At 43.4% G+C, this 27,029-nt stretch overlaps 2 protein-coding genes across 3 annotated transcripts; one reads left to right on the top strand and one right to left on the bottom strand.

Annotated features, from left to right (window-relative positions):
- Nucleotides 1-954: 954 nt before the first annotated feature.
- On the top strand, nucleotides 955-13,424 carry LOC128756390 (phospholipid scramblase 2-like). 2 transcript variants are annotated; one of them, XM_053860875.1, is made up of 8 exons: nucleotides 955-1,247; nucleotides 1,613-1,688; nucleotides 7,352-7,632; nucleotides 7,953-7,995; nucleotides 8,071-8,291; nucleotides 10,297-10,458; nucleotides 11,852-12,013; nucleotides 12,075-13,424. In XM_053860875.1, the coding sequence occupies exons 2-8, from the start codon at nucleotides 1,685-1,687 to the stop codon at nucleotides 12,132-12,134; spliced, it is 933 nt and encodes a 310-aa protein (XP_053716850.1). In that variant the 5' UTR covers nucleotides 955-1,247; nucleotides 1,613-1,684; the 3' UTR covers nucleotides 12,135-13,424. The 2 variants fall into 2 exon arrangements, with proteins under 2 accessions (XP_053716850.1, XP_053716848.1); XM_053860873.1 differs by having other exon boundaries at nucleotides 957-1,247; nucleotides 1,616-1,688.
- A 925-nt stretch (nucleotides 13,425-14,349) lies between these two features.
- On the bottom strand, nucleotides 14,350-25,249 carry tnk1 (tyrosine kinase, non-receptor, 1). Its single transcript, XM_053859814.1, has 14 exons — nucleotides 25,012-25,249; nucleotides 20,768-20,946; nucleotides 20,572-20,636; nucleotides 20,270-20,449; nucleotides 18,273-18,425; nucleotides 17,928-18,205; nucleotides 17,533-17,659; nucleotides 17,293-17,439; nucleotides 17,131-17,225; nucleotides 15,820-16,068; nucleotides 15,510-15,574; nucleotides 14,994-15,445; nucleotides 14,785-14,880; nucleotides 14,350-14,653 (listed from the first exon to the last, which is right to left on the bottom strand). Exons 2-14 carry the CDS (start codon nucleotides 20,922-20,924, stop codon nucleotides 14,477-14,479), a joined length of 2,241 nt encoding a protein of 746 aa, XP_053715789.1. The 5' UTR covers nucleotides 20,925-20,946; nucleotides 25,012-25,249; the 3' UTR covers nucleotides 14,350-14,476.
- Nucleotides 25,250-27,029: the final 1,780 nt, after the last annotated feature.

Below are 27,029 nucleotides of genomic sequence, written 5' to 3'. Positions count from 1 at the left end.
CACAGTAGCTGATCCAGGAAGTCACAGTGTCTGCATACTCATCCAGATTGTTGGTGGCAGCCCTGAACACCTCCCAGTCTGTGGTCTCCATGCAAGGAGGTATCCTGAAGTGTTCTCTAATCTTGATCATGGTTCTTTTTCTAATATGTCATTTAAGTTGTTTATACCGTGCTTTCAGGATATATGTAATTCTTGAAATATATTTAAAATATTGCTCTTTTGATTGGATAGTTTCAAATATGATTATGCAGTGACCTGGAAATTTAGTGAATTGTAGATTGTTCTCTAATTCTGATCTCCAGTGTATGTGACACAATTTAGTTATCAATGCTTTCATGAACGTTGACAGAACACGAATGGATTTTCCCACTTAACGTACATTTGATTTCAATCATCATAAAGCGCTCTGGATTTTCCAACAACACTGGTTTGGTTCCCGTTGCAAAAAGTGAGTGAATTGAAACAGGAAAACAAAGGGAATGCATGTTTGCTGTACGTCTTATATCAACATTTACACAATGTTAACCTTTCTGGTGCACACCAGCCTACAATGATGGGCGGTCTAACACGAGAGGAAGTCCTTTTGAAATTTCTATTTTAAATGTCTAAACAGTGGAGATTTATAATAAGAATAAACAGAGACAGAAACCAAATTGCCACAGTTAAAACAGAGCAAGTTACATCTTCAACAGGCTGAGATGAGGAGACGTTGATTGATTGGTTTAAATGAATTAAAAGATGCACACAAATGTGACACCTCAATTGAAATCGAAGTCGATCAAAGTAGGTTGACAGTAATGCTACCGTCATGTTCGGCGTCTGAAACGATGGTGCCTGTTCTTCCTTTGTAACACTGCCCTCTGGTGGTGCTTATGATCATCACATATGCCTCGCTCGTCCGCTGCCAGACGAGCGTTTGTCTTCTCAGTGATGCGGGCAGTGAGCAAGCCCGGACTCTGTCAGACAGAGACAGCACACACATCCTGCTGTGTACCACTGTCACAGCCTCGTCCGGCCGCAGTACTCGGACTCTGAGGGGCTAAATGCTGCTTTATTTCCAGAGTGAAGGGGACCAGGGGGTGGGGACTGCTAGGAGGGAGGAGGAACGGCGGCAGTAGTGGCGTCACAAACAGGTTGGAAAAGGAGCCAAAAGAAGCGACGAAGATCTCACCGAGTTTTTCAACGTATCTAGAGATCTTCGATCGTCTACGCCTCTTTTCCAGGCCCAACGCGAAGAGAAAGCCGCGGTGAGTAAAGATAGTTGTGTATAATCTGGGATTACGCGCTTGAGTGTTGCCTTCGCGTGTGGCAAAGACTATGTTTACCACTGAGGTAGTCGCTCTTAAAAGATGCAAAGATATATCTGTGTCCGCCGACGTGAACCAAAGTAAATGACAGAAAACTAGAGTGATCGGAAAATATGACAGAACCCCAGCCCTTTTATGTTGATAAAACACGCCACACCCATCTGTAATTTCCACTTTTCTAGTGAGGATCAGCAATGTGAAAATAATATCTCTCACTTATTTTTTTTTTTCTTTTTTCAATACAGTGTGCACTTATGACTCATTCCTGACCTCCTCCTCCATGTCCTTTCCCTTTTTCATTCCAGTAGAAATCCCAGTGAAGCTGGGAGTGGACTGACCAGTGAAGCCTCCTTGTTTCTGCCAAGAAAAAACACATCATGAGTAAGTTACTTTTATTTTGACATGGACATGTCCATGTGTGCCTTTGGCTGTCCGTTGGACGTGTACGAAGGGGCTGAATATACACTTTGTGGCGCCCCTGGCTGAGAGGGTGAAGCCCCAACATGCTGAAAGGAATCCCTGAGATCCCTCCACGGAAACATCTTGGGCTTAACTCGTTGGTCAAGAAAGGTGCCCTTGTATGATTTGACTCAACATGATGATGCTCCCTCACCAAATAACTTTGTTGAGTTTGGAATGTGGGGAGACATGTTGCAGTCACATGTCTCTCTTTTTACCCATCTGTGCAATCTTTACAGTGGATCTCTGGTGTTGTCTGTGGGAGTGACGGTCAAACCTGTTTGGTCAGCACCGATCTGAATGTGATACCATTATTCTCACAGTCTCACGGCGATCAATCGCGATGACGCTTAAATACCACTAACTGTAAATTGAATGAATACAGATTTCTAAAAGAGCACGCTGAAGAGTCAAAAGTCAAAGATCTTTTTGTGGTGTGTCCACTCTTAATCTCCCTCTATGGCCGTGATGGGAAGAGTATGATCACAAGCTGAAGTGGACATTTGGCATTTAAACAACTGTCCCCAGAACAGCTATTTTAAACTGTTTCTAGTACAATAGAATGGGGAGACAGGAGATGTCCTGGAAAAGTCGCCTGTGCATCAGATAGAAAACAAAGACAGGTTTATGTTGGACACATTGTCTTGTTTAGGCTGTCAGTATCCTGTCAGCACCAGTTTAATAGTGGTTGAGAAGTTGAGATTGGCCCAATCACCTCACCTGCTCTGTGCTTTTCACAATGCAGTAATGTTTCTTACATCACCTCATTTAAGTGTGACACAGATAGCATTTAAAAAATTCCATGGCCTGCTTATATGAAGAAGTTTTATTGCTATTTCCAGAGGCGTTGGAGGTTTGGTGTCTCTTTTGCTGCTTCCTGTCATGGAAAAAGTCAGGTGTCATTTATGTCCAACTTGTGATGCTACTTTGGAAACACTGTGTTTAGCAAAGGAATATGTTTTCGGATGGTGACGTCATAGAAATTACAAAAGAGGCACCTGGCTAAATGGTCACAGCATGAATGACAGGTGTGTCATTTCACCGGTCTGGTCCGGCCACAGAGACAGAAAAGAGCAGAGGCGTGATTGGAAAGCCATCAGTGAATCAGAGTTTGAACCCTGTGACACAATCATGCTGTGGTTGTGTCAGCCAGAGATCATGAAGCACACAACTGTGGTGCTTGGGAGCAGACCAGTGACATCTGTTATTGACACAATTTTTGTTATGTTTTTGATCCGGGGGATACCCCAACTATTCTCAGAGAGCCAGGTGTGATGAGATAAAAATATCCACGTTGCCATGTCTGTGATTCTTGTAATTAGCTGCAGTTGAAAGTGAACAAACTGCATGGTGTCACAAGTCTGTGTTTTATTCTTTTTCAGTATAAAACTTGTGGTGCCTATATTTCTGTTGAACAAAGCACAGGGTGAAAACTGGAACTTCTTCAAAGTAGGTTACGGAGATCACATTGTTGGCCTGTGTTGACACTTGTTTCTGTTGTCATGGTCGTTCCCTAAAAGTAGCAAAGCAGAAACATTTGAGAAAAGATGAGACAAGTCAGGATTGTGTGAAATGACTAGTAGATTTGAGTGATCATATTTTAAACTAACCTCTAAATTTGAGAATTTTTAATTGTCAAGACAACAAAAACATTGTCAACTGTTGCATTGACTTGAGATATTTCAGATAATTACACAAATGTATTTGTTGGACTTTTTGCTAAGGCCACTCAGATCTCAATTGTTTCACTTGTTACTGTTCCACACTTGCTCTCTGGAGTCGAGGTGTGGGGGAACACCTACCAAAGTAAGACAAGGCCACTGCTTCTGCTACAGAAGAAGCCTGTGTAGAAGGCAGATTACCCACACTCACCTATGAACTGTTTACTAAAGCTAGTCGAGAGACAAACACTGCTGGTCATGTTTAGCCGTATCATCTCCCGAGGAGGAGCAGAGAAGAAGAGGGAACTTCTACCAACCATATGCTGGAACCACACTGAGACAAATGTACACTGCAATAGTGGGAGTTAAAACTCGCTGACAAATGAAATGAAAAACCTCAGAAACTGCTGGGTTACTCTGGAGAAAAGAATATAACAATCAAATCACGATCAGTCAAAGTCACTGAAGGTTGGCAACACTGAGGACTAAGACAAACACACACTCAAAACTGACTGTAACACACAACAGAGAAATAAATAAACAACCGAAAGAGGCATGCAACCAGCACTCTTGCTCTCACAAGAATGAGAGCAGACGTGATCAAAACTGTTCTTCAGTCTGCTCCTATGCAATGAAAACCACAAAGAAGCCATGTGATCTCATAGATATACTAGTGTCATAACATATGTAGCATATTTACAATGTATTATGGGAAAATGAAACAAACATAAATTCATTCTTAATAGCATATGTAGCATTTCATGACTCAGTAGTTTTAAGTGTAAAAGTATCTAATTTTTTAGAGTACACTGGAAAGCTCATTGGTTTTGAGTGTTGGATTGTGGTGGTGTGAGAACTTCCATCACAACTTTTGTTCATACTTTTGCTTTCTCTGTCTTGAGAACATTTAAGGAGCTCTATGCTTCACCTCGTGCTCAGTCATGATTCACGCGAATGCTGGCTATCATGGGGTTACATCTGTTTTTCTGTCCTCGTAATGTTGTCCACTCAGATGCCGTCTCAATCACCAACAGGTCGGTTTCCGTGACAATATTTGAACAAGGGCATGGAGAGCAGTGGAAACAAGTACATACCACAACATGCTCATGTTATCTTTCGATTTCAAATTCCTAATGGAAGCTTTTGATGTGGCATGTAGGAAAATGGGTGGCTCAGGTGAGTCTGTGATACGTTTGTGGTCACAGCTGCTTAGCAGATCGTCACCTCCCCCGGTGGTCCCTCTCCACAGTCCAGGAAGTGTTAGATACAGTGCCCCATCGCTCCTGCTCCTGCTCCTGCTCCTGCCTGTGAGTACAAGTGTGTATGTAGATTGTTGAGACAAGATTGTGCTCCTCTGAATTAGATGATCAAGAATATTATTTAAACAAAACTACTTGGTTCGCATCATGATGTTGTGAAAGACAGATATGGTCTGTCGCCATAGAGCTAGGTTTAATGACTGATGCTGTGTGCGTTGTGTCTCTTCTGAAAAAGGTTGGTTCTTGGAAAAACCTTCTGCCTTGATTCCAGAGAGTCAGCAGCCCTTCTATGTTTTTTGTGTTCTACCTTCATGTGAATATACCTTTTGGTCTTCCATTTAAGAAAGGCTCAGATCAACACAGTAAGCCAATAGTTATTTATCGATTGTTCTGACGAAGCTGTCGCAGGAAAACTGAGTGGTAACACCTAAATAGAGGGATCGGTGTTGTGAAGATTAGAGTTGGGTTAGTTGTCATTGTTGTTTACCGAATCATTAGGAAAAGTTGAGCAAAAGGTGTGTCAACAGGGCTTTGACATTATATTACTGCTTTCGCTTTGCCATTTGTCTGATTCATCTTCAAATGTGATTGTGTGAATTATCAACAGTTGTCCATGACAAAGTACAATAATTAGTAACATGGTTATACTGTGTCAGTTATTTGCATTATAATCAAGTGGAAGGTATTGTGTGCAAATGTAAATATTGACATCTGTGTCTGGTGTCTCTGAGCAGGTGCCTCCTACCTGAACACACATCTGACGCATGCTAATTTGTGATGCTGCAATGGTGGTGTTGAAACAGGGTGATTTTGGTTGAATTTGTTTTAATATATATGTACAAAAAAATCGATCCTTATATGAACCTGCATCCTGCGTAAACCTACAGACAGATGACATGTAGTCTTTGCTCTCTCTCTCCCTCAATAACAGTGTTTTTCAACCCACAGCACACTTAGTTCACACTTAGCTCAATCCCTCTGCTGTAGAAATTCCTCTGGCTTCTTCAGTGTTCAACTCCTAGGAGGTAGAAATCCTGACAGACCACAGATTATTTGATTATTTCTGGCTGTACTGAGGTTGGCGAACGGTTGCAAATTTACCTTCTTTTGCATGATTTTGTTCTAGTTTGCAGAGTTTCCAGACATATCTTTAACAAACGGCTTCATAACTACAATCATTCTTTATCTCTTCACATTTTGGAGCGCATTTATTTGGTTCTGCTTTTAGTTTTTAGCTAACCTTTAAACAACAGAGAGAACTTTGATGGTGAGTCGGTCATATAGAGTTAGGGGCTTTTCACAATGCGGACTCTGTCTCAAGACAAAGTTCGTGTCAAAGGTCCAACATGCGAACACAAGTGAACTGGGTGTTGGCCACAGACTGGAGCCCGCCTGGAGAGCTGCACCTGATCCCCTGAAGCGCTCCGCAGGGATGAGCTTCTTGCCTCATGCGATTCGGCGCTAGATGGTACAGCGCGACATAAATTCTGGGTAAAAAAGGGTCTGACCGCTGTCTAGGCAGACAGTATTCAAAAACAACTTTGCAAAGTCCCAGAACACTGAGGTGTGCAGCCACAGCTGCGGGGAATGGGAGTCGCTATGTGTGCGGGTGTTTGCTGGTGCTGTTTTTGCCTTTATTGTGCTGATAAACACCTGATTTTATTGATGGACAGATTTGCTTAAATGAATAACGCTGGGCTCGAACTGTTTTCACTTCTGTGATCCTGCAGCTGCGCAGCTGTCTGCATGAGGAGAACAGCGAGGAAGATGCTGATTTTTCTGAAGTTACTGAATACTACTGGATTATTCATTGATCAAAATCTTGATCATCACTAATCTCTCTCACTTTGTTTAACGTCTTGTGAGTTGAACAAGACAGCACTCTTTTATGTTTAATCTGAAATGATGATGACTCGTAGTGTGTGACTGAGAAATAAGGTGGTCAAGCTGATAAATAAGTAAATAGGTTTGGGCTCGTGTTGCCCGGCTGGTGATGACTTCCTTCAGACGTACTTGGTGGTGGGTCACAAATCAGCTATTTGGCGCGGAGCACCGCCAGCTGAGGAGAAAAAAAAGGGTGCACAGTGGGCCTCACCTCTTATACTCTTTTATCCTCATTGAAACGTGAATTTTATTTTCAGTTGCTGATATATTTTTGGTCCAATTTCAAATCATGTGCTAAGATTTAAAACAATGACACTCCATTGCTCTTGTGATGCCTTCCTTTACAGTGTTACCTGATCTTCTGTTTGTCACCAAGTCAAAAGGTTTTTCTTGTCAAGTTCTCAAAACCATTGGAGTTTACCAAGTGACTGTAAGTTTTTACATTTGTTACTTTTAAAGTGACTGGTCTCTTAGTCGTTTCTGAAATAAAAGTTCTGATTCATTACTGCAATTATAGTCATTTATTTTTGTAAAAAAAACATACTTAAAATAAAATGAAGAATTTATTTAAATTCTTCTCTGTCCTCACGCATTTCACGCCAGGGGTTGCCACAAGTCAGTCTCCTCTACCTTGACCATCCGCTCTGGTTTTGGTCTCACTTATTATTGTCTTCCTTCACCACATTCACCACCCTGAATTGGTGTCTTTGTGTCGTCCTCTCCTTCTTTCACCTGGCTGGTTCTACTGTGATCAGTATAAAATGAAATGTGTCTTTGCCAGGCTATCCCTCTGCTCCCTACTCCGTGCCCCAACCAGGAGGACACTCAGTGGCTCCTTATCCAATTCCTCAAGGGGGCTATGGAGACCCAGGCCAAGCTCCTCCACCGGGCTTCAACATGGGATACAGCCCAAATCCTCCCGTCATGTACCAGCCAGGTCCAGTGAGCCATGGCCCGGTGCCAGGACCAGAGTATGGCGGTCCACATCAGGCCATCTCACCGGCCCCTGCTCCACCTATGGTCGCTGTTGGGGTCCCACCAGGACTGGAGTATCTCACGCAGGTCAGCAAATGTGACTGAAGGGCTACTACCACTACTACTACTACTTCTGCCCTGTAAGGACACCTCTGATTTAGATGGTTGTATGATTAATACACTGCTTGTTCAGTAGTCTGGTAGGTGGAAAGAAGTAGCGGTGACCTTTGAAATTTGTTAGTTTGAATTGTCCCACTTTTAAATACTTCAGTTTACATTTCTTTCTTATTTTTTACCTTTTCATTAGTAAGTGAATCTTCACTTCTTCTCTTCCTTGCTTCCTACTCTCTGCTGAGCATAAGATGAAATATCCATTCTGGTTTGATGTTTCTGTTTTCATGTTTCAGATCGACCAGATTCTCATCCACCAGAAAGTGGAGCTCCTAGAAGGTAAAGATGTTTCTGTTGTTGCCTGGAAAAGTCATTCATGCTTTGTTGTTTACCACCTCTGCTCGACCTTCGCAGCGTTCATTGGCTTCGAGACCAACAACCAGTATGAGATAAAGAACAGCCTGGGCCAGAAGATATACAAGGCCAAGGAGAAGAACGACTGTTGCACCAGGAACTGCTGCGGCTCACTGCGCAGTTTCGACATGAAGATCAAGGATAACACGGATCGTGAAGTCATCCGTCTCATCCGGCCGTTCCGCTGCGTCTCCTGTTGGTGTCCGTGCTGCTTGCAAGAGGTGTGTGCCTGTGTGAATGACACCTGGCTTCATTTTTGCATGACATTTATGGATTTTACCATAAAAGCGCAGTACTTCAGTGTGACTCCTCACAATGTTTAACCACCACTTCTGTCAATGTTCAACTCTGATGATTGTTGCCTAAACCTCTGCTCAGCTGATACCTCTGTCAGCAGCACCAATGTTTATTACCTCAGACCTATTAACCCAATGGTTCAGCCCAAGCAGCACCCTAGAGTGGTGTAACTCCCTCGCTGCATATGCAGACACAAGTGGTTTTCTAAGGACTGGTTTACTTGCTGCTCGTTCTCCTTGTCCACTGGGAAAATCACTCAACAGTCGAAGCAATTGGTGTCAACACAACAAAATGGCTACATGCAAAGCATGTGAAGCAAAAACAAAAATGAAAACGACCACATTTGGCTGCTTGCTACCCAAGGGAATCGCGATGTAGTGAATCCTCTCCTTCCAGCGTTCCCCATCTACTCAGAGAATCCCCACCATCAACCTTCTGTTATGCCAACACTCATCGTCCCACTGTGCCACCGACTGTGGCCTCGCGACAACCCAAGAGATCCAGAGAATCCACCAATGAAGTCACCCAACTTCTAAATGTCAAACACAATGTAGCTTAAACAAAAATAATCGGGAAATTAAGCAAAAAAAATATAATAACCACTGTTACAAGTGGTGCGGTGCAATGATGGGGGTGTGGCAAGTTTGGGTGGTCAGAGAAAACAAAACAGACAAATAAGAAGAAATCATTCTGCCACGTTTACGTGGCAAAACCTGGGCTCATTGACGAGGACATGTCAATGAGACATGAGTTGCACACTGGTCATTCTTAGAACTGCTTCTCTCCTGACACAACTACCAGACTGGAAATACGGAAAATCCTGTAGACCGTTGTTATAGTCCTGCTTTCATGAAGAGTTTTATCATTTTCCTTTTATTTTCGTGGTTTATTGCATGCTCGCTCTGCCGAAAAATGAAAAAAAAAAGTGATACCTTCTAAAATAAAATGTAGACTTACTGTTTGCAAACAAAGAAATATTGATTAATTGCAGTGGAATTGTCAGGGACCAGGAAAGTTGCTGCTCCATGATGAATGAATGCAGGGGTTCCCATACTTTTGGCCACGCTCCCCTGGCACATAAAAATGCATCTCCTGGATATTATTGGCTGCCACCAAAACACATTGTGACCCCTCTTTCAGCTCTTTCTCTTGCTCACTACCATTGAACTGGATTGAAAATCGTGAACCACATTGCAAGAAGAAATACTCTGCTTGTAACTGAATCACTCCACCACTTCCTTCGAAGCTTCACCTATCTCTGTCACATATCTAACCACTGACAGGAAGAGAGGTGAAGTGGTTTCCCACTTGTAGAGGTTAACTGCTCATATATATCTTGGTACATTTTTGAGGGTGACTCCTTAGTAGGCCACAGTCACACACTTTCCTGCTGTATGAAGATACTGGTTCAAGGTCAGGACTGGGCAGGAACTCAATTAGGCGCCCTCAGTGTGGTGTCTGCATGTGTTGCTTTCGTTGTTGTGTTCCTGCATTCAAGTGCTAGGTAGATGGTTTTGTTTGAGAGTACGTTATGGCCTGTTGATGAAACCCACAGTGCGCCAAGAACCAGAGGAAGGAACTCGACCAAGTTCAGACTCTTGGACTAGAGGAAGTGGTTTTCCTGTCCAACTAGAACCAGGCGCTTGTTTTCAACTGATCACAGTCTGGCAGTTTATTTAGTCACCATCTCATCTCTGCTGAGCTGGTGCAACACCACAAATGTCTATGCTGTTGTCACCGTTGACGCTGTGGTCAGTCACATGAGGTTCCAGGAACTGCAGTTGTTTACTTGCTGTCACACTCAAGCAGACAGGAACCATGAGACTTCAGTTATGTGCACGAACACTGACGGCCCCTATGTGACTCATGGGCTCATCAGCAGAATTCCTACTTGATTTACTGTCATGTAACCTGATCTGTGGTCTCCAGATGGAGGTCCAGGCTCCGCCCGGCACCACCATTGGCTACGTCAAGCAGGACTGGCACCCTTTCCTCCCACGCTTCTCCATCCAGGGAGCCAACCGAGAGACTCTGTTGAAGCTGGAGGGGCCCTGCTTTGCCTGCAACTGCTGTGGGGATGTCAACTTTGAGGTGCGGTCAGTCAGTCCACTTCCGGTGAAAGTTTCCTCTCTCCATGTCGCTCTCTGCTTCTAGCATGTAAACAACTTGCTGGAGTTTAGTGTGTATGGAATTTAGAACACAAATTAGGTCCAGTCAGCAGTAGTATGAAAATGAAGTGTTGAATGAAGTGGGCGTGATGCTTGTGCGCGATCCACCACACACCCACTGGAGTAGGGGTGATGCAGTGAGTGGTATGAGCCTTTCTTATCAGCCTCACTGCTCAGAAATGTACTGGACAAGCAAACTAGCCTCTTAAATGTTTCCAGAACATTGAAAACTGAGCCTCCAGTCCAGTCAGAGAATGAGGAAGCTAAACTGTTCCGTTTGTGATGAATGCCAGGAAGTGTTTCTCTGAGAAAAAAGATGCGTGCATTCATAAGAACTGTGATGTCAAACATGGGTGATACCAGAACTCGGCACTTCATTTATCTATTCATAGTTATATTCTGTAGCGCTGTAGTGAGGGGCTGTCAAGCTAAGAAACAGAATGAATAAAATGGAACGTTTTGTGGGAAAACTCGAGCAAATACTACTGTAGTAGTATCAAGGAGAAATGGAAGAAAATAATAAAAAAAAACCCAACAAAAAACACTGTAGAATGCCATTGTCCCATGACTTCGTTTCATGAAATATGATTCAATGTTCAATTTATTCAAACATTAACTTAAAATGTATTATAAGTAATATACGTATATATCAGAGGTGGTCCTCAATTAAAAAGAGTCTTTAAGAGGTGAATATCACATGTAAAAAGACGATGGTTGAAAATGGCATTATAAATAAATAACATAACTAAGCATTAAATATATATTATATTACTTGTCCAGCAGGGAAATTGTCAAATAAAATAAAACATAGACAAAACATAGATACTTTCAAAGTAAATAAAGCTGTCAGAAATATTTCTTCATTGTCACATTTTGTGGAGTGAAACAGACTCGAGGTTGTTGACTTGTGGAAGCAGGAAATACCAATATTTTAATCATGTTATGGAGACAGCAGCGAGCAGTGCTCAGCCCCTCCTCTCCCTCTGATACATGTGTTAGAGAAAATGTGTTGTGGAAGCATAACAATGCTGTGGAACCATGTCACTTACAAAGCTAGTCTCCATTGGAAATACAGCACGTTTACACTTGGTTTTCACTGGAAAAAAAAGCATTGAATGGAAGAATGAGTTGATCAGGAGCTTTGTGGGAACATTCACAGACGCCTCGACAACATGCGGAAGAGTGGTCTGATGATGCTGGGAGGCGTGTTCAGACCCACAGGAGCCACAGAGTGGTCCTTCTAACTGGAGCTGAGCAGTACCGTGGAAACATCCTACAAGATCAGTCATAACTTTGTGGACCTTTTCGCTCTGCAGCTGACGAGCAAAGATGGTGGCACTCCAGTCGGTCGCATCAGCAAACAGTGGAGCGGACTCTTGAAAGAGGTCTTCACAGACACGGACAACTTTGGTATTCAGTTCCCCCTGGATCTGGATGTGAAGATGAAGGCTGTCTTGATGGGAGCCTGCTTCCTCATCGTAAGCCCGTGACTCACTTCTGATGTTTAGAAACGATAGCTCATCTATGTGTCCCTTGCAGGACTTCATGTTCTTCGAGAAGGTGGGAGAGGCCAACCAACGCAGCAGTGTCTTCTCCTAACCCAAGACTGCACGACACCTCTGCTGTGTGCAAGAGTCAGCAGAGCCAAACTTCGTCCAAACAGCCATGTTGTCTACCCCCCTTTCACCGTCGAGTCTTTGCTTCAAAATAGTTTAAGTGCAATACAGTTGATATGTGGCCGTCCTTTCTTCTCTGGGTTTAACAGAGGAGATGCTTGCACTGTCAGTCTTGTCATTTAAGGTCATCTGCGCTGTCGGAAAGTAAACGTTGTCACCTGGACAGCATCTTTTAGAATGCCATTCAGGCCCGCATTGTTGCCTGACTGAGAATCTGTTGTCTGCAGTGGTCAGTACTGAGGTCTGAGGTGACCCTCTGCTCGTCTGTCTGAGCCAACATACTGAAGCAGCCATGACACCCTGCAGAGCACAGAACATGTGGGAATGTAGCTCTGGAACGAGAACCGGTCTGATGGAAGAGCTTCTTGTGTGTTGCTATTGTGTGTGCTTTGTCAACAGGCAGGTCTGCTGTGCTGTTGTCCTTGACTGGTTCCTGGCTTCTTGTATTGCGGCCGTGTGTGTGTGGCCTGTGAGCAGAGGGAGTGTCCAACCTCACCCCCTCACAGGTTCACCACCTGTCTTCCGTGAAGACAGACTGACCACTCGGGCCTCCAAACATACCAAATGGTCCTGCTCTGCCCTGTGTGTGATGCCCCGAGTGAAAACTTGCAGTCAGCTGCATCACTCAGAGGAAACACTGAAGTTCCCTCAAAAAGAGCCCCAAACAGAGCAAGCTGCCTTATCATGTAAACATTTGTCAAAACAATAACTGCTGGTGAACTTCACTGCAGTCCAGAAGAGTCTCGAAGTTGCCTCAATTAGACCGCTGATGGAACACATTTGCTGCTGCTTTTACTGTTTTCTATTTTTATATTCTTCTATATTAATGTAATTATACCTGGGCATCATTTGTAGTCATCAGTCGTGGCCCGTTCTTACCAAAGTGCTTTTAACTGCTTGCTGCCTTTCTCCATCTTCAAGCTGAGGGCATGAAGTGTCCAGGGCGAACATGACAGGAGAGCAAGAAGTCCGAATTTGGGTGTGACTGCCACTGTAAGCCACTTATAGAAGATGTGAAGTTTTCAGGCCACTTTGTTCTTCACTGTTTCATCACAGCAAGACACTTATGCACCTCTTCATGGCACGTTCTTTCCAGTTATTGTGCACCAGACTTAAACTTTGTACAACTTTAGTGAATCTGTTTTCTAAGCCAAGAATAGTTATCTCAAATATCGAAATGAATAAATAAGATACTGAAAATGAAGACTCGTTTTTGTGGGTATGAGTGGAGTTAAAGCTCTGTGAGAAAACAACTCAGAAGATCGAGATGTTAACGAATACAGAAAAAAAGCATATAAAAGCCGTGTGAATTTGTCAAGGATAATGACATCACGAAATCTGACAATTTTGTAGAAGAAATTGATTAGATTATGTTGAGATAATATATTAGGAATATTCGATGCGGCTTTACTTTTTATAGGGGACATGCGGGATTTGAAAATATATCAAGACAGAGACAATATGTATATGTTATAATTTTGAAGCTCAATGTAAATCATATGCGGTTATATACTTCATATAGAGGTAGACATAATGTGATTCCTCCCCTCATCGCCCCCAAAGTCAGCCAAATCCCGACATCACCGAGGAACCATGTCGTGAACGCGCAGGCTTCAATTGAAACGTTAGCAGCGCCATCTAGAGGTAATAGATACATTGCAACTGTGCCAACTAACAATCCGGTTTCAGCTGCAGAAAATTCACGTTTCATTCCGTGACGCATCACATGGCAGCCGTCACATGCAAATAAATCTGTGGAATATTTCGCTAACGGTTTGATTTGGAAATGACGTCATCAAGGCCTGGTGATCTGAGGTTAGGACTCTGGGAATGAAGTCCAGGATCTTCAGTCAGCCAGACGCGCTAAGTGCAAATGCGTGACACAGGCCCAATTCAGTGATGACATAAGACTGGAATTTAGTCTCCATTTGTTCATTCTGTTCTGCTGTAAACCTTTAAACTGGGTCGAGGCTGACGTTGGCAACTAACCTGCCCTGCCTCTAAAAGTCCCCAATAGAGAGCCAGATGGCACCGGAAGTATGGACCTGAAGCTACTCAAGACGTGCGTGAAGGAAGTGCTCTCCACACACACAATTAGCAACTTCAAAATACAAACCAGAGGGTAAAACAGCCGGTCATGTCAAATTGTTTAATCAACATAATCCTTACAAATACAATATGTACAGTCACCGAGGTACAAAAGCTGCTGGCAAAAAGACACCACATCTCAGTAAAACACAGTTGAACATCTGTGAAAGCAGCCAGTCACACGCGTCGTTCTGCGCTAATCTGAGCTCGCTCCCTCTCCCCGGCGCTTGGACGCTCCTCCCGGGACCAGCGGAGCAGGTAGCGACTGGCGAGCTGTAGGTTCCACTGGTACCTTGTGAGGACCTTGAAACAGTCTTCTTTGGAGCAGAGGCTGAGCGAGTACAGCTGCTCCAACTGTGGAGAGAAGAGTGACAGTTTAAGGTCTTCAGGCTCTGAACATGAACTTTTTTTTTTTCAATGCATGATGATCTCGTAGAATCGACCTCATAGCATCAACGTCTTCATCAGGTACCCGTCTGTCTAACCTTGAGTTGCTGTTCTGCCCTCAGTGGGTTCCAGTCCACACGCTGCAGTGCAGCGTGAACCTCCTCGGTGGTGACACCATGCACTGCCTCCATCACCTGCAGGGAGCAGACACAAGTGACGGTGTCTGTCCTCTTCAGACAGTTTTGAAATCCAGTCTTAACAGAAGCAGAATGGCAGAGACATTGATAAGCCAGATGACAAACACTACCTGTGAGATGAGTCCATCCTTGATCTGGTGTATGTGAGGGGGCTTCTCTCGCTCTCTGACCCTCTCTCTGCCATCAGTATTGTCATCCAGCTGAGGTGTGGAGCGAGCCAGGTTGGACATCTTGGCTAGGTTCCCAGCTGCCGGGGGGTGCTGAGGTAACGGAGGAGGTTGTGTAGGAGGGGTCATTGTCTGCTGAGGGGGCCAGGATGTACCAGGGATCGGGTGGACGGAGGGTCTCCTCTGAGGTTTTTGGTTCACACGTTTCATATTGGGTGGCGGAGGCCGGGGCGGGGGTCCGACACTGGCCTCGCTGAAGCGCCGGGGGTCCTGCTGCATCACCACACTGTGAGCCGGCGGCATCAGTCGGCCGTGCTGGTCCACCCGCAGCACAGAAACTGTCTGTGCACGAGGACGATGTCCACTCAAGACCGACTCCAGGCTCCGGGATATTCCTGAAGATGTTAGCCAGAATGCTCAGTGTGCACCCTACATTATTATCTTCTCCCTGTCTCTTACCAGCCATCTTCTGCAGGTTGGATCCATCCTTCTCTCGGACTGGAACGGACCTCCAATTGCCACTGCTGCACAAACACGACATCACATAATGCTGAGAGCAGCAATAAGGATGCACATAAGAATAAACTTGATTGCATATAGATGCTGAAATAAACAAAGCAGTAACATTGTTGTGTAAACTGTGACAACATGTTGATTCACTTGTGTGAATGTGTTCTCATTGTAGTCCTTATATTTAACCTCTCTCCATGTCAAGTAGGAGAGGTCAGCAGACAGACAGCAGTTTTAGAACAGGAGATTTTTCACTGACTCGTCCAGGTTCTCTGGTGATCCCCAGCTGCGGTCCGGGTGCACGTCTCCATGTCCTGTGTGCTGCAGGCTGCCTTTTATCGGGGCGGAGATGTGGGGGCTGCTAGAAACGATGACGGAGGCGGAGGTGTGAGACGGGTTGACCTGGGCTGCAGGTGGAGCATGGGCCAGTGGAGCGATGAGACTTGCAGGAAACCAGCTCACAGCAAGTGTCCTCTGGTTCTGACCCCGCCACTCACTCAGGTCCAGACTGTGCATTAGAGAAGAGACACTGACCGTCAGCAATGGCTGTAACTCCATACACGGCTCTGGGACGACGCTTTGAGATCACAATTCCAGTTGTTCTTCCTGAATTTTACCAGAGAGGGCAGCAAAGATTGCGTGTGTGAACTGCTTATCATTGATGTCATTGCCATTATTGATGGTCCTCGCTGGGCATGCCAGTGGCATTATGACCACTTGTTAAGTGTTCTGTGAGGTCCTGGTCTGTAGCTGTCAGCATCATTACAGGTGAACTAAGGACACAATGTGCCTCAAAACATGCTGGAGCTTTGGTTGTATCAAGGTTTTAAGCCTCAATTCACCGAACACCTTCGACTGTGCCTTGGCTACTGAGTGCATATGGGATCATACTGGTGGCAGCAAATGTCAGAGCACTTTGTGGAAGAAACAGACAGTGGACTCCTCCCTAACCAACCTCGCTCAGCTGACCATGCCCACAGTGACATCCACCCCTTTCCCAGGCTGAACACCATGGGGGGCAGAGATTTGAGAATGATGAGGACGCTGCTGTGAAGGGTTGGTCAGGTGACCAACATGGGTTTTGTGACTGGCAATGAATGACTGGCAAACAATGTGGAAGGGCGCGTGTTGAAAGTGATTCAGTATGAATCCAGATCTCATACTCTTGACAGCTTTTCCATAACCTCTCGTTGAAGGGGCTTGTCAGCACTATTGAGATCATGATGTCGATGCCCAATGGTTCAAGCTCCAGAAGACAGGACCCATGTTTGCTCTAAACGCCAGAATTGCCTTATGCAGGAAAAGAACCCACAGCTTGTTTGCTATAAAGCTGCAGCCATAGACACTACTCCATCACCGTGCTGCTCATTATATATAGATCGTTGCAGCATCAGTTTGACAAAAATGGAAACGGAAACACTTTCTTGTGTATATATGTAAGAATTGACATACACTACTCCTTTAACACAACCTGAATCCATGATCTGACACATGGAAACTGTATCATTGCTTGGAAAACGAGAAAACCATTCTCCTAAACAGATCATTTAAACACTTTAATCTTCATTACCCGTGATCTACAACCGTCACAAGATCGTTGGGCAACAGTTGCAGTTTCCTTGGTTCAGTGAACTCCCTCGTTGCCTGGACCTCCATGGGTTTAGCCTTAAGAGGCAACAGAAGACAAAGAAATAAATATTGTGGTGCCATTATTTCACTCTTGCTAACATACATCTCCCAGCATGACGGTGAGCTGAGCAAAGCTGGGCCGCTCTGCAGGGCTGCAGGCCCAACACCTCCTTATGATGGCGTATATCTCCTGAGGACAATCTAGCGGCTTCTCCAGACGTTCACCCTCTCGTTCCACTCGCCACAGGATCTGCGTGTGCATGTGCCAAAACACTTGCATAAGAGCTGAAGAACAGCCAATAGGGTGTGGCGGCGCATTCCACGCACGCTGGCGAGTGTGTACCTGTCTGCCTGACAGGCCGAACCACGGCTCCTCACAGTAGGTGAACATCTCCCACAGTGTGACGCCAAACATCCACACGTCTGATGAGTGCGAGAAGGAGCCCACACGCAGGCTCTCTGGAGCACACCTGCAGGGAGACACGGTCAGAGACTGCCTGATCCCACTTTGGACGAGGAGGCCCCAAAGAAGACATGATGTAGGTTGACTTTCCAGCATCAATGACGACATTTGTCACCAATTAATCCAAGGAACAATTAATCCAATTGAACACTATTGGCAATTATGAAATGAAAAGAATACAATCCTAAAATGTTATACATGAATAACCTTCATTACAAATCCTTTCACTCTTTTCATGCAACAAGCAGACATAACTCATTTAATGGTTGCCTCACCAAGCAAACGGGATCCTTTTATGAGCCGACATGACATAGTGGTCCGTCTCCTGGCTCAGGCCTCTCATCAGACCAAAGTCCCCAATCTTCACCATCTCCCTCGAGGCCAGCAACACGTTCCTCGCAGCCAGGTCTCTGTGGATGAACCTGCGTGTTTCCAGGTAGTCCATACCAGCTACGATCTGAGTGGCGAAGAGCCAGAGTCGTAACAGGGGGTACTCGAACTGGCGAGAGCGCAGTGTGTCGTAAAGTGAGCCCAGAGGCGCCAGCTCTGTCACCTACACATATTCGGGAGTTATAGGAACATTCTCAGTGATGGTCCTGCAGCATCACACACCATCCTACCATCTTCAGGGGCTGAGTGAGGACCACCCCATAAAGCCGGATGATGTTTGGATGATCCAGGGACTGCATGGTGGTCACTTCTTGAAGAAAGTCAGTGAGTGTGTCCGTCTGCCTGGACATGCTGCTCCTCAGAGATTTGACAGCAACAGGAAGCTGGTGAGAATGAGACAAGAAAATTGTCATTGAATTCACAAGTGGAAACACCCAAAAAGATATCACATGACACATCATGGAGGTGGACATGAACATGACGGTTTTCACCGTCTCATTTGCAGAAAAATCCTGAAAGAATATAAAGGCAAAAGAATATAAAAAGACGGACTACATGAGGACAGATTGGATTGATCATTATTAATAACTAGGGTTTTTACTGTCACCAATTAAGTAAATGACAAAACGTCCCCCACTGTTTTTCTGTTGTTATGTAATTTACTTTTTTTTTTGTTTTCTTAGACACCGCCACCGGATCAGGTCTTTAACACAACCCAATGACATTTATGAAGTAATAATAAACAGTTATTTTCTGCCTTGCAAAGTGATTAACAACTATGACAACCACTGAGTACTAGAGATGCACCGATCCGACTTCTATGGTACCGATATCTGAGCTTCGGGTATCGACCGATACTGATCCGAAACCAGTGTTAAACTATTAACCTTCTTTCCATTCTTCTTTCTGTGGGATACCACTGGTTGTGCTTTCAGTGAAAGGCAAAAATGACTTTACCAAATATTGCCTGCATTTTGCATATGTTGCATGTATCACTGTTGTCTAAGGAGGGTGTCCGTACAGCTGGGTGTCTGCTGTTAACTGCTGCCATGTTATCATTCTGATGTGTGTGATGTCAACGTGAGCACTAAACATAGAGTTTAAATGCCCGGATCTGCCCTCTTTCACCAATACCTGATGCCACTTCAAGAGGCTGGATTGGGTCGATACCCAATACCGGGATCGGGGCATCCCTACTGAGTACAGCAGAACAAATCTTATTGAGATGTGACAAAATTCCCCACCGATGAGTATCTTATCAATTGGCTTTGTATTAAAACAGTAAATGAACTTAATAGACACCCTGCATGATTAACTGTGCTTCCCCGTACATGGGGAACCACGCATGGAGGCAGGCAACATGTTACGGCAAGTAGCAGGGCCCCCGCATTGGGCGAATGTGACCGGTGTAGCGCGCATCTAGATGGCAGAGATTTTCTCGCAGCTCATTGGGGTACGCATGGTATGATGGCCCATGCAGCACGGCATGCAATCACATTGTGAGAACCTAAGTTGACATCATGTAAACTCAGAACTACGGTAAAGCTTTTGACATTAAATGTGCAGCAGCATCAGCAAACATATTTTTCTTGTACGGTGTTTAATAAACCCAGTTTGTCAAGAGATGACAGGTGATTGCTGATGCTGATCGCTCGGAAGCAAACCTCACGTAAGGCAGACAAAAGCACTTGTGCCAGATCTCAGTGGGGACAGATTCTCTGCCCACACAGAGGCAACAGGGACTTTTTCAATGACTTTGTTGCATTAAAAGTCTGTTGCTTCACTGATCACAGTAAAATAAGCGTGTTACATAAGCAGCATTGTTTGAAGCAGCTGTTGAGTAACTCAGCGGTTGAGTGGTGACACGTGAAATAACTAGTCTGACAGCCCTGATGAGGGAGAATCTCCAGTTTGTTCAGTATGCTTGTTTGTGGCTTCTGACTGTTCTCTTCTGCGTTGCATGTATTTTCCATTCTTTTTATCTTCCCTCATTCTTAAAGTCTTAGTTTTCCATTTAATCCCACTGTTGAACAACACAGGTCTGCCATACATAGTTTACGCACAAGTATTAGTGACAAGAAACAGCCCTGACCTTATTAAAAATATGAGCATATCACATTGGGAGATAGTAGTTCAAGATCTAAGGAGCCTCACACCAGTGGAACCATCCAGACTTTTGGAAGACAAACATAAACATAAACATAGTCAACACAGTAAACAATCTCACCACTTTGCCAGTAGGCGTATGCCACTCGCCCCTCTTCACCACTCCAAATGACCCTGAGCCCAGTTTCTCTCCCAGAATCAGTTCATGGTCCTGGATCAAACTAGGAAGAGCCCGACTAGCGGTGTCTTGAGTGCTTCCACTCCAGTGATCTGACCCCTCCTGAGAACGACCACCGGGAACCTGCACGAATTGAGACCAGGCTGTCAGTCGGACTACGACCAGCGTTGCTGGCCGGAAATGACAAAAAGAAAAAAAACAAAAACAAAGCAAGCTTCAGGGTGAGCAAAATTTCGCTGACTGACCTTTGAGAATCCTGTCCGAGATCGTGTCTTGTAACGCTTGAGAGCATCCCACAATCTTCTTTGTGCTGGAGTGGAAATGTTAACATTGTAAGTGAAGTCCTACAACAACCAGTGGTCTTGTGCGTGTGTTTTTGAACAAGGGCAGCCATGTGAACTACTTGACAAATTATTTGATTAGTTCACAAATGGTTCAGACCTGGTTTGCTGATGCCGATTTGCTCCAGGTCAGACTCCTTGACATAGGCAAAATGGTCCAGACGAGTAATGTTGAGGCCATCTCGGACACGCAGGTAGAACTTCTCCAACTGGACTTCAGCCAGGAGTTGATACAGCCACTGAGTGTCCTGGTCCATCAGCAGGGCCTGGCTGAATCGCCTATCGGGGAACATGTCCAAAAGAGAAGTGTTTTCAGGCTGGAAACAATAACAAACCCCCAAATACCTCACAAACCGAGGGGTCCTTACTGCCCCCACCAAGGACTTACTGCATTACCATGGGAACCTCACAAAGAACCACGGGTGTGTGTGTGTGTGTGTGTGTGTGTGTGTGTGTGTGTGCGTGCGTGCGTGCGTGCGTGCGTGCGTGTGTGTAAGAGGAGGTTGTAAATGGAGTTTAATAAGTTGATCTCGTAGCACACAACAAACCTTTCTCACATTAGTTGCTTCTTTAGTGTTAAACAAAAGTAACACTAAAGACAGATCAGAACCGTTATAAATAATATACAGTCACCAAAAGCCTCTTTAATATAGATGGGACTACTGACAGGTAAACACAGAAGCATAGAGCAAGAAACACTCACGGTGCTCAACGGTGCAAATGCCAAACGTAATTTTTGAAAAGAAGATGTGCAGTGATCAGAGTAACTTAAAACCCTGCGTATCAATCGATTGATCAAAGAATGCATGTTTAAATGATTCATTGCAGCGACAAGCATCACAGCATAGGTAAAGTTTCTTATTGTAAGGAAAGGTTAAATGTAGCTAAACCTTGTTATCGAGGAAATGGGTTGACTAAGTTCATGAGTTGATTTCCAACAGAAATTTAATTAATTCTAATATAATTAATGTCATCCTTTGGCTGAAAGTTGACAGTTTGAATTTCAGTCTAAGTTCACAAATTGCCTTTATATTTTTTTGACAATGGAGCCTTAAGTTGTTATGAGGACTTCCATTTGGTAAAAATGTTTCTTTTCATATGAAAGAGTCAACTGTGGGCTGCTGAGATCAAAAAGTCCTTAGCTGTTGAATCTTAGTCCACAATCATGTGATCACCTGCTCCTTTCAACTGCTTGATGTTGGCAGTTACAGCTCATTGTCTCAGTCATAGTGAGGTGCTTTCCGACATTTGACTCTTGTCATTCTCAAGCTTTCATCCCATTGTTATCCACAAACAACACAAGATAAAATCCACGCTGCAGCATAGCAATGCATTTGAATCTTAGAGGAAGTGACAGAGCCATAAATCTGCTGCTTATCAGGCAGCTAGGAGGGGAAGGTCCGACAACATTCCGGTCACCTACCTGGGATAATATTAGCTATGACAGCCATCATCGACATTCATAAGCTGAAAATTATGCAGCATACAAGTCAAGGCTTGTATTTGTTTCCAGAGACAACCTCCCAATTGAATCCGCCACTTTCCCAGACCTAAACTCTAGTCCAGTAAACATGAGTGGTCCTGTGGTCACTCTCTCTATGTACATAAAGATGAATCTTTAACCCAGGCAGCTACTGGATGAATCCTTGCTGAGGTCAAGCATGAGTGAATGAAGCAATGCTGACGGTCTAACTTTGATAGAACACGAAGCCATTTACAGTCCTGCTGTTTAGGTCCCTGCTTCCAGTAGCAACCAGTATCAACATCCACAGCCAGTCTGTGATACATCAAATATGACTAATCTAGGTAAACTGTCACTCAGATTCTGCGCCTTTTCATACACCAAAAACAGAGAGTTACTTACTATGATTCAACTAGTCAGTCTGTGAATTCAACGGTGGTTCTGTGTACAGCAGAACAAATCTTATTGAGATGCACCACATGCCAGCGACTTACTTAAGACCCATCCCTAAACCCAATAATTTTTTTCCAGCACCAAATGACTCACACATTCCGCTGGGTATATGGGAAAATCAAACACAACCTAGAAAATGAAATTACTCAACAACGCAGCCGTTGGACTATTGTCACATTTTGTTTCAATCCCAGATTCTTTGCTCAGGAAAGAATTTCTGCTGTGCAAGCCCAACCGTCTCAACCCACATGTCCATGACATCAACTCCTTGTTTTTCGACTATGCAATGCAGAAAGCAATGAATACATTAAGAAATCAGAACAGATAAAGTGTCAAAAACTAAAACCCAAAAAACATAACTCACAGAGAGCTGAGTGTCACACTTGATTTGAGTGCTGCAGTCAACATTTGTGTATGCGGATGCTGATATTCCACTGGAAGATGACTTTGACACCAAGATTCAAGAGGTACAGACATACTACAGCTTTGTCTAATTTGTTGGTATTTTTGTCAATGAAATATTTCTTTTTTTTTGGTGCAACACATTTTTATGATGCTGATGTACAAGACTGGGACAGTGAATGTATATTGCATCACAATGAATGACACCAAATTTTATTGTGACTTTTCTAATTTTGATGTTTAAGAAACAAAACAACCCATCAGTTTCATCAAAAGTCAGACATTTTAAAATGTCTAGATGCAAGTTTTAATTATGTTTAATGTAGTTTAAACCTAACGTGGTCTGGCGGACTTTGTTCATGAATAATTATAATTTTTCGGTGTATTACAATAATAATAATAATTACTATTATGATTGTTATTAATAATAATAATGTATCCAAGTTTTGCAAACAATTATAGCAAGCAAGACTGCTTACCAGTCCAAGCATACCTAGGAATTTACTTATTTATAATTCACAAACCTTAACCATGCGCCATAATGGCATGTTACTCACATTACTATTATGCGTTTTATCAACCAACAAAGTACACATTGAGATATAATCAAAGTGGTGTACTTGTCCTAATGCAGCCACAAGGAACATATTGTAGAGTTTCTTGAAAAGGGTGCCGCACTTAAACTATCTTGAGTGACGCCGTCATTTGTCCGCCAATTATTATTATTGAAATTACAGTGGTTGTTGCCATTAACAGCTGGTGGCAAAAAACGGAGCATTCAAAGCACTTTATTTAGTAATTTATTTAGAGTTTCAACACTGACTGACCAAATAGTTGAAATTCATACTTCCTGTACACGAAACCTATTGTTCAGTTGCAGACTTGTTGACATGCAAGTCATATGCATCGTCAAAGATATCTGTCACACAAACCAAGAACACAAGGACTCTGACCTGGTGCATTACTCACCACTAGAACTGGGTTACAATATTATTATTATATGGCTCAGAATGCAGTTACTATCACGTGCCTACTTATCGATGAGGCAGATGAGCTCACCTGGATTATAAATTTAAGGTTTTAATGATGGTGTTGACATTGCTCCCAGTTCATTTATGCATTTACACTTTTTTTATTGACTTTAATATGTATAGCCATCATAAAGATGCACAGTGGCGAGGCATCTGATGAAAACAACAACATAGTAATTCCATCTCGAGCATGTTATCCACTTCCTTGTTCACTAATGTTTAACTGGCTAATCTCAAGGGAGTGAGCCACTTACAGTTCTGAAGCTCTAATCACGGTGTACAAGCATTCGAAGTGCAGTGTTTTATAACGTCACATTTCAATGGAATGCCAAACGAACACCACAGTGCACACGTGAGTTGTGCCAAAGCTTAATATTAAGTGATTAGAAGCTGCAAAAACGCTCTTTTTGACACACTGAACCACTGTGTTGCCATGGATACTGGTGGTTGGACTAGATGGGCCAGAAAAAGGAACAAGATTTTGATAGAATTGACAAAAAGAAAACTATTTGCAGATAACACACTGAAAAATGAAGTATCCGGTGAATAACCGCCTAAAAAGCAATTGGTAGTTATTTCTGATGGAGTTTATTTACATCTGCCTCCTCTAAAACAAAACTAGTTTTTCCTCAAAATATTTGTCTAAGAAATGGGTTTCTAGGCCAACAACACACTAAAAACACTAAATAGAAAAAGCAGAAAAAGTTTTCTGTTGACATTACTTGTCATTTCCACCTTGCGCATCATTCAAATGACTCTTTCTAGCTTCGGGTGGTTAATTCTAAATCAGACTTAACCAATACTGACAATATAAAATAAAACCACAACAAGACATTGTTACTTACTCAACGTATTACCCTCGGGGTTTTTACAACTGACTCTTGTTAGCGTTACTGGTCAAGCTAACTGAACAGACACGTTGTCAAACAAACAACGAAGAAAGCACTCCGGTTAATAACTACTCAAAACCATAGCACAAAAAAAAGGCTTAGTTACCGTTCAAAATGTGCGCGGTGCTTTCACTCGTTATTTCTTCAGCACACCTGCCAGAGACCTCAGATTCATGATGTCACTCGACCACGTCGTCGTAAATCACAGCTCGGTCCTCAGCCCTGAAGTCACCCACTCAATATTGCAATTGTGCACTCGGGAAATACAGTCGGCGGCCAATTCTTCCAGTTTCGCCACGATAACGACGTCGAGTCACTTTTGTCAGGATCCAGCGCTACCTGCAGTGTTTGCGGCCCGAGGCTCCGCCCATTTCACTTCCTGAACAAGAGACGCCCACCTGATCAGGCAAACACCTGAGCCGCAGATATGTGCGGGCGCCCCTCCCAAATAGTAGCAGGCCAACGTGAGCCTGTGACTTTTTTTTTCTTCAAATATATCAATAATTCTTAACTATTGTTTTTAGTGTTGAATGTTTATAATCAACACGCAACATTTTTTGCGACTAAAGTTGCTCACATTTTATTATGAGTCGCTTGAGTTCGTCTTTTGATTCTTATTCTGCGCAATAATAGCGCTGTCATGCATTCTATCATATTGTGTCTGTTTTCATTTACAATATGCTATCAGAATTTACGTATAATATTGACGAGTTGTTGCGCTTTAATTCAACAACACGAGTGTTCCTTTAACTGGATTAGCTTCATAATTAATCATTGTGTTTTTTGATTAAGTATATGACAAATGACTTTATGTACATTAATCATTTAATAAATTGAATATTTGTTCACAAAGTATGCATCATTTGAGATGACAAACTCACAAAGAATGTAATGATTCTGTTATGAGGACATTATGAATGTCTACAAGCATAGCGCTGGCACACACCTGTTTTGTTGTCTAAGTTATGACTCAGTCTGGTTCTTTTCCAAAATGTGTTTGAATAAGCAAAGTCTCAACATATGTTTGGGCTTTCAAAATTATTGTTGACTTCTGTTTGATTCACGAGAGTTCCCCTCGTCTTGCTCTTTTAAAGTTTATCCAAATAATACTGCTGTTTACTGTTTGTTGGGTGTGTTTGCACCTTGGATGGCCGTTGTTCTCACATTCTGACCCTCGAAACCCTTGGCATTTGGTCCATAGCCCGGTCTCATTTTATCTCTCAGTGTGTATCTTATTAATGTCCAGGCTATGAAAGGTGAGGGAGGTGTTGAGCGAGCCAAGTAAATAATGTCATGTAAGTGATGTGAAAATGTTAGAAAAGAATATGTTGCAATTGCAACTATGGAAAAAATGATTGTCAAAGGCCGCAGCAGCTGTTGAAACAAGATCCAAATTACTTGCAGCTAAAACCCTGATGAATTGAACTTAATAAACACTTACTCTTCATATTGTGACCCCGTTCATCTCCTTAGAACATAAGTAAGGAAGTCAGGGGCCACACTCGGCCTCTTGATCTCATCAAATCTGACCGCATTAAAAACAGTGCGTCACCCCTGCTCCAGCTTATTCCTTGACCTAATTCAGAGTGTGTTCCCATGTCAGGAAAATATGATGAATTAATTCCATGACTCAAGTGTTTTCCTAAAACATATGTTCATCAGCTGCTGAGTGTAGAGTGGAGTTCCTAAGACGAAACTTGCTGAGAGCAGTGAGTCAAATAAAGAGAATTCTCCCTGTCATTCACCTGCAGCAGCCAAACAGGTCGGACAAGATTCTCGTTTCTACATTGCTGTTTCATTTGAATGTGAGGACCTGGTTGCACTTTGCACTTCCTGGTACAGTATGATCAGACTCCCCCGCCCTCTACCTCCCACTCAAAAGAGACAACCTGCCCAGTGTAGCAGCTGTTCAACAAGACTTTACACTTTCATCCAAGCCACCCTTCAGCTGGTGCTCCTCAAGTGCACACCTTCTTGACTTATAATGAAGTAATGAAAGCAACTACTGAACACATTATGTTATTCATAATTGCGCTGAAATTTCTGACGTCGTGGAAACAGGTTGATAGGCGAGGCTGTCCTTCAAATATACCTGTCATTGACCATAATCACTTTTGATCTTCG

This window comes from Synchiropus splendidus, chromosome 3, assembly GCF_027744825.2.
Source record: "Synchiropus splendidus isolate RoL2022-P1 chromosome 3, RoL_Sspl_1.0, whole genome shotgun sequence".
NCBI classification, from domain to species: Eukaryota; Metazoa; Chordata; class Actinopteri; order Syngnathiformes; family Callionymidae; genus Synchiropus; species Synchiropus splendidus.
Note: the sequence above shows the minus strand (reverse complement) of the source record. Positions and strands in the feature narration are given on the sequence as shown.

Bases quoted from the DNA above. Each gene is read 5' to 3' on its own strand.
- LOC128756390 (XM_053860875.1), top strand. The intron at 7,996-8,070 runs GTAAAGATGTTT...CGACCTTCGCAG, and splicing joins GAAAGTGGAGCTCCTAGAAG to CGTTCATTGGCTTCGAGACC. The intron at 12,014-12,074 runs GTAAGCCCGTGA...TGTCCCTTGCAG, and splicing joins TGGGAGCCTGCTTCCTCATC to GACTTCATGTTCTTCGAGAA.
- tnk1 (XM_053859814.1), bottom strand. From the start codon at position 20,924: ATGGACCAGGACACTCAGTGGCTGTATCAACTCCTGGCTGAAGTCCAG. The intron at 18,426-20,269 runs GTGAGATTGTTT...CATTCTCACCAG, and splicing joins ATACGCCTACTGGCAAAGTG to CTTCCTGTTGCTGTCAAATC. The intron at 17,226-17,292 runs GTATGTTAGCAA...TTGCCTCTTAAG, and splicing joins TCACCGTCATGCTGGGAGAT to GCTAAACCCATGGAGGTCCA.